The sequence below is a fragment of the Glandiceps talaboti genome, chromosome 8 (genome assembly GCF_964340395.1).
Source record: "Glandiceps talaboti chromosome 8, keGlaTala1.1, whole genome shotgun sequence".
Classification (NCBI taxonomy): Eukaryota; Metazoa; Hemichordata; class Enteropneusta; family Spengelidae; genus Glandiceps; species Glandiceps talaboti.
Genome location: NC_135556.1, coordinates 19,325,381 through 19,332,148, shown reverse-complemented (window position 1 = coordinate 19,332,148; position 6,768 = coordinate 19,325,381). Strand labels below are relative to the sequence as shown.

Here is a 6,768-nt window from a genome sequence, read left to right as displayed (position 1 = left end):
TGCACAGTAGGAAATATTTCAATGACTATACTTTTGTCAATGGATATTTATTTGTAGTCATCATAAACATAAACATAATAGTCTTTGAATCGACTCATACCCCCCCCCCCCTCATTCCGACGTCTGTGTTAGGTTTCTGGTGCGAGGAAAATAAACACCAGATTTAAACTGAATGCCCCCCCCCCCCGTAAGGGAATCACTAATTATGCAAATAACTCATTAAACTAAAAAAAACTATGGTAACAGGCTTTGTTTTTGGACAAGCGTGCTTTCTTAGGTTAATGTATGTGCCAAATTATACGGAATTTGAAGTGTGCATGATACTGCTTAATTACTGAATATCATTCATTATTCAAAATACCCATTAAAGGTAAAAGTAGGAACAAACTTCATAGGACAGGTGCATATTATTATGGTTGATATATATACCATATTATACGAAATTTGAAGCTTGCATTTTTAAGATACAACCTAGTTACCTAAAATCATTAATTATGCAAATTTTTCATTAAAACTGACTGCAATCTATATCAAATATTTTATAGGACTTATCCGCTTTGTTATGGTTAACGTATGTACTAAATTATATTGAAATTCAAGTATGCCTTAAAATATAGCCTAATTACCGAAAATAATTAATTATGGAAATTATTCACTAAATCTTCAAATGAAATCAACAACTTTTATAGGAGATATACACTCTGTTATGTCTAACGAATATACTAAATTGTATTGAAAATGAAGTATGCAATCTTACGATATAGCCTAATTACCGAAAATCATTAATTATGCAAATTACTCATTAACACTGTAAGGTACATCAACTAACTTTATAGGACATACACAATTTGTTATGGTTAATGTATGTACTGAATTGTATTGAAATTACAATTGAGCCAGCCGATTTTTAGAAAATGATGACACAGACACACAAACACAGACAGACAGACAGACAGACAGACAGACAGACAGACAGATAGACAGTCAGACAGACAGACAGACAGACAGACAGACAGACAGACAGACATTCCCCTTTTAATACCTCCCATACCCTTACGGGAGGTAAAAACGAATATAGGCGAGAATTCATATATTCACTGAGAAGTTTATCTTTTTCATAATGAAAAGAATATATCCATGAATGACAATCAATCAATCAATCAATCAATCAATCAATCAATCAATCAATCAATCAATCAATCAATCCCTGTCTTGTTGACAAAACAGTTGATAAGTCAAAGTTCATAACTGTTAGCTTGCCATTTATATCTTGTTATATGAATAATGTTTGTACTTGTTATCTTCCAAACCAGACAGCCAAAATATTGATGAAAATGAAGGAGAAATTGACAAATTGGCAGCCCTCGTCTCCATTTTCGCCTACTTTGCATTCGTCGTTGCGATGTCAAACAACGAAGCGTAAGTTATATCAAACCTTACTAGCTATGCTTGGCAATGTGATTAAAGTTAAGATGCATGACATACATTGGAGCATTCGATCAGTACATAACACTTAACACAAAAATTATGTTTATCTTTATTATGTATTCATTCATTCATTCATTCATTCATTCATTCATTCATTCATTCATTCATTCATTCATTCATTTATTTATTTATTTATTTATTATTTATTTATTAGTTGTAATTGACTTCAATGTGTCTATTTGATAGTAAGCGACTGAAGAGAACTATAAATTACACTTCAGTACATTATTCATATTGTGCCAAAATGTTGACTTTCAAACAAGCATTTGTCGTACAAGTTTTTATTTTCTTTACTTCGCGTGACATGCCTGACGCCCTATCGTGCACAAGCGCACACATTCTCAACACATTCCATGCATTCTCGCTCTCGTAAACAAAGCTCAGGCTAAGTGTTTCATGAATAGTGTAAGTTGTATATTCACACCATTTATAAATTATTGCAAAATTTTCACAGATGGAGGACGAGCTCCCTGTGGTTCGATTAAAACTTTTCGAAAATTACGTAAATTGTCTTTTTAATGCGAAAATCAATAGTATTTGTATAAGTTAAATGGCGTTCGGAATCCATCGTCGTAACCCACAGCTTCTTTTACGGCACCGTCCAAGACAGTATTTCGCAGTGTTGCTGAAAATATCAGCTCTGGTTTGCGAGAGTGCCGCGAATCATAATCATGACATAATACTCGCATTGATTTCGTTGCATTATGTATATAACGTATCCTTTACTTCCAACACATCACAGTACAGGGTTATAAGTTCAGACCAAAGAAAATTGAGAAAACACACTATTCTCTAAAAGTGCTATGAAACGAGTAAATCGGTTACCCTTTTTATCTCCGAAAAATATCAAAATCGATATTTTATGAATTATATATTTTTTCAACAGGTACAACCTAACAAGAACTGGGCATTTACATGTATGTACGTATGTCTGCAAACGTATTCTGACAAAAGTGATGTCGTGCGCCTAGCGCCTGTGTCAGCTTGTAGGATTCACTTATACTGTCCTTCATTTAAGCATATCTGTTGAAACTAATAAGTAAACCCAAACTTTATGTTTTAATATTTGTACAGACTCTCTGTGCCTCTTACAATGGCGATGTACGCATGGACACGTGAAGAGGCTGTATTGTATATTGGTATCATCTTGGGTGTTGGGGCTATTCTCGCACTTGTCATGTTTTCTGTTGCAAAATTTCTTTCAAAAAGGTAATTTAATGAAAACGTCATTAAGAAAGTTTTGCACAAAAAAGTTTTGTTTGTTTGTTTGTTTGTTTGTTTGTTTGTTTTGCGAGGCCGCCAAGACTTTTAAGTGTGATTTGTGTATATTTATACTGTGTATTTATTTTATACTATATATTTATTTAAGCTAAACAAAGTTTGGAGCGCAAATACATACTTTGGCAGTAAATAGAATGTGCTTAAAGACTGATTTGTCAAAATTATTATCCATAAACTATACGGTTTGCCATTTCTTCACGGTTTGAAACAGTCTTCAGGCATTTTGCATATATATATATATATATATATATATATATATATATATATATATATATATTATTGTGACTTTGTGAATATGGTTGCAGTTACTTTATATCTTTATATTATTCAAACTCACTAAATCATGTCCAATCGTGTCTACCACCGGGTAGAACTTTCACTATGTATAATTATTTGGAGAACCAGAAATATCGAAATATGCTACGCCCCGGTTACCAGGTCCTTTTATGCATACTCAACCATTTGTATAATGCCATGTTGATGTCAAATGATTCTAAATACAGTAAAGGGGATGTATTTTGTGCAAGAGTGTAGCCACAATGCTGTCTCAGTTACAGTGTTCGCTTCTTTAAAACAATATTCGATGAATACTTAATTATTTGACATTCTTCAATATTCAAATCAATTCAGGTTCAGAAATAATCTTGATCATTTCATGTACTTTTCATCGAGTACTTCACTGTGTAGGAGAAATGGTAGCTACTGATATTCATTATACCATACAAAACTGTTACATTACATTCACCAGCCTTGAGCTCGGACAACGACTACAATATTCTATATAATGTAAATTATTTTGTATGACAATGTACAGGTATGATGAACGTAATGTATTGCTGTTAGGAGTTAGTTTGCTGTTATCAGGATTTATATTTCAAATACCAATGCCTTGGACATCGGATTATCCACCTACACCTGAGTGTAAGTTTTTAAAACTATATCTTTCTGAAATCTTAAATTATGTGGTTCCGATTACACTCAATTTTAGAATAGGTGGGTAGGTAGATTTTTGTTGTTGATTTATTTACCGGAACCATATAATTGTTTAGGCCTTACTAGTCGTATTACGTTTGTTACTTGTTTTCGTATATTTACGATTTAAACGTCATTTCCGTGATGGCGTTAATACTGAACATTTATAATCTCTAAACGCATTACGTGTAAATGGGAATAGTAATTAAAAGTTAGCACCATTTGACAAGAAAAGGAGAAGGGAGAAAGTACATGATGTCGTGTCTAAAATAAAAAGGGAGTAATCTGGTTCTAAATGCTTGAAGGGTAAAAATAACATTAAACGACTACATTGAAAGTTAGCACCAGTTGACAAGAAAAGGGGAAGGAAAAAATGACTACATGTAGTACTGTTTTGTCGAAAGTAAGTACAAAATTAATATACTTTGGTCCTTACCTGCATTGGGCTACTATTGCCTCTGCCTGTGTGTCTGTCAGTTAATAAGTCTGTCTGTCTCTTTATATTTTATTTACTTATTTATTTATTTATTTATTTATTTATTTATTTATTTATTTATTTATTAATCTTTCACTGTTTTCCCAATGGAACCTGTTGCAAGATTACCTACATAGAAAAACAACCAAAAAAGAAAGAAACTAGCACAAAAGGTTACAGAGGCAAGGGTTACTATTGTCTCTGCATGCTTGTCTGTCTGTCTGTCTGTCTGTCTGTCTGTCTGTCTGTTTGTCTGTCTGTCTGTCTGTCCGTCCATCCCTCTGCCTGCCTATACCCTGCTAGTCTCTATATTCATCCATTTGATTCAATGTTTATCGCAGATCATGTCAATACTACAAACTTAGACCTCAATACGACCGACTGTGGAGCAGATCTAAATGGATGTGGTTGTTACTTCGACTGGTGTACTTCGACACATAAAATCTATCTATCACAGTACCTTGTGGCAGTGACATTGATGTCTGCAGGTTATCCCGTCTCTATAGTCATGATCTTCACTATCTTTTCGAAAATCCTAGGTCCAAAACCACAGGTAATTTATATCCAATTCATCAATCCATTCCCTTTCAAATTTACTAATTAAACCATGCGTTCCATTGTATGCATTGCTAGCACAGGTATGATAATGTAAACTGGTGTCTTCAAACGACGTCCTGTAGTGAGACAAACTATTAATTCACAAGTCACAATTCTATTATTTATGTTATGAGATATTGGGTCTCCCTAACTCATTTCCTCTTTTCAGCTATAATTAGTCAAGAAAATTGAACAATGTTGACAGGACAGTATTAGAATATCAATATGAGAATCAGAAATATTTATTCATCGTACTAGAAGAAATTAAAATGACAGTTCATTCAGACAAAAAACACAAAACAGAACACAAAAACATTATGCATAGTAGAATGGTAAATCCACAAAATTAATATAGAAAAAATAGTGAACAGCCGAGGTTATGGTACAAACTTCGTTTTTAAAAGTGTATTATTACTCGTTTTACATTGGAGTATTCTTTATTTGATCAATGCAGGGTCTTTACATGGGTTTCATAACAGCAGCGGGTAGCCTAGGAAGAATACTTGGACCAATCTTTGCTGGTCAATTTTACGCTAACTTTGGACCAACGTGGACATTTTGTGGTGTATCAAGTGCCTTAATTGTAACACTTATCCTTATAGCTGTCACCTATAGTAGACTTATTCCATTGGTAGACCGTCAGAGACATAGGTTGGAACTTTCAAGACTGAAATCTTGAGCCGTAACTATGGTGATATCAATAAATCTGCATGACGTCAGTGCTTTAATATTGATATTTGTAATGATATTTGACTCTATTTATTCATGTTTGTCAAACATTAATTACTTAGGCAGTGGCCGACTAAACAACAAATTACCTTGTAGACTTTATTGAACATGCGTTTAGTAACAAATTTAAACAGTAGAAAGTTGAGATTTCACATTGAAATGTTATATCCTATTGTCAATTGGTACATGGCATTGTTTTAATTCAAAATGATTTTATGACTGTGTTGCCAATCTGTACGTCTTAATGACCACATTGAGGTTACTATAAACCAATTCATACTACTATATCATAATTTAAGCAGGAGACGGTGTACCTTTGATGTGTTACATTGGAAATGTGAATATTAAAAAAGTGTGTTTTTGTTGTTTATGGTACGTATAGGTTGTATAAGGATGACCATCTGTAATGTATCCCACAATACATCTTCGCAAACCACGGCCTGTTTTACGGCAACGTTCTTAACGAGCCTCCCACAGAAATAATAACTCTGGCTTACGAGAATGCCCACAATATAGTATATGGCAAAAATCAAGGTTTTTGAAAAAGGATACATTTCATTTGCCATACCGATATTAATACTGTGTTGTCATGTTTTTATTGGTGGTATTTTGATTTTTTTTGCAATTTTGCGCTGTAATTTTGGTATGAAGGGATCTGTAATTTCATGCTGTATGTATGGTATGTATGTGAATTAAATGGTCATATATAGCTGTTAATGTGCGGAAATCAACACCAACAGTTTGCTTTATCTCATATCTTACAGATCTGATTTGCCAACTTACTTATCTGTGGGTAGTATACAAATGACACAACGAACTAATATATAGCTGATGCAATCAAATGTTCTTACATATATTTTCTATTTCACATTGTAATTTCATAATGGTCCTTGAGTTTCAGATATTGGACTGTATTAAAGCTTCCAGTGAGCTGGTGTTCAAAACATGATAAAAACGACTAGCCTAAGGCGACATTATTACTGAACAAAATGTTATAAGTTAACACATTTCAGCTTTGTCGTGTCTTCCTAACATCAGTGACAACATGTGAACGAATGCCCTTATGAATGTATTCTCCAAAAAATAATTGCTATTGTATACTCGATTTACTTGAAGGCAGTAGTAAGAATTGTCATATGGTGCGCGTGCAGCCCCCCCCCCCCCCCCAATCCGGCATAATAAATAATAATAATAATAATAATAATAAGTTTTAATAACAATAGCAC

General features: G+C 33.4%; 1 protein-coding gene across 1 annotated transcript; it reads left to right on the top strand.

The window, feature by feature from the left end:
• Positions 1-2,581: 2,581 nt before the first annotated feature.
• On the top strand, positions 2,582-5,492 carry LOC144439309 (major facilitator superfamily domain-containing protein 8-like). Its single transcript, XM_078128589.1, has 4 exons — positions 2,582-2,697; positions 3,584-3,690; positions 4,558-4,769; positions 5,268-5,492. The coding sequence occupies exons 1-4, from the start codon at positions 2,582-2,584 to the stop codon at positions 5,490-5,492; spliced, it is 660 nt and encodes a 219-aa protein (XP_077984715.1).
• The last annotated feature ends 1,276 nt before the right edge of the window (positions 5,493-6,768 follow it).

What these genes read in the sequence shown, in the direction of transcription:
- LOC144439309 (XM_078128589.1), top strand. Translation starts at nt 2,582, where the DNA reads ATGGCGATGTACGCATGGACACGTGAAGAGGCTGTATTGTATATTGGT. An exon ending in GCAAAATTTCTTTCAAAAAG is followed by an intron (nt 2,698 to 3,583) that starts GTAATTTAATGA and finishes GACAATGTACAG; the next exon opens with GTATGATGAACGTAATGTAT. An exon ending in TCCTAGGTCCAAAACCACAG is followed by an intron (nt 4,770 to 5,267) that starts GTAATTTATATC and finishes TGATCAATGCAG; the next exon opens with GGTCTTTACATGGGTTTCAT.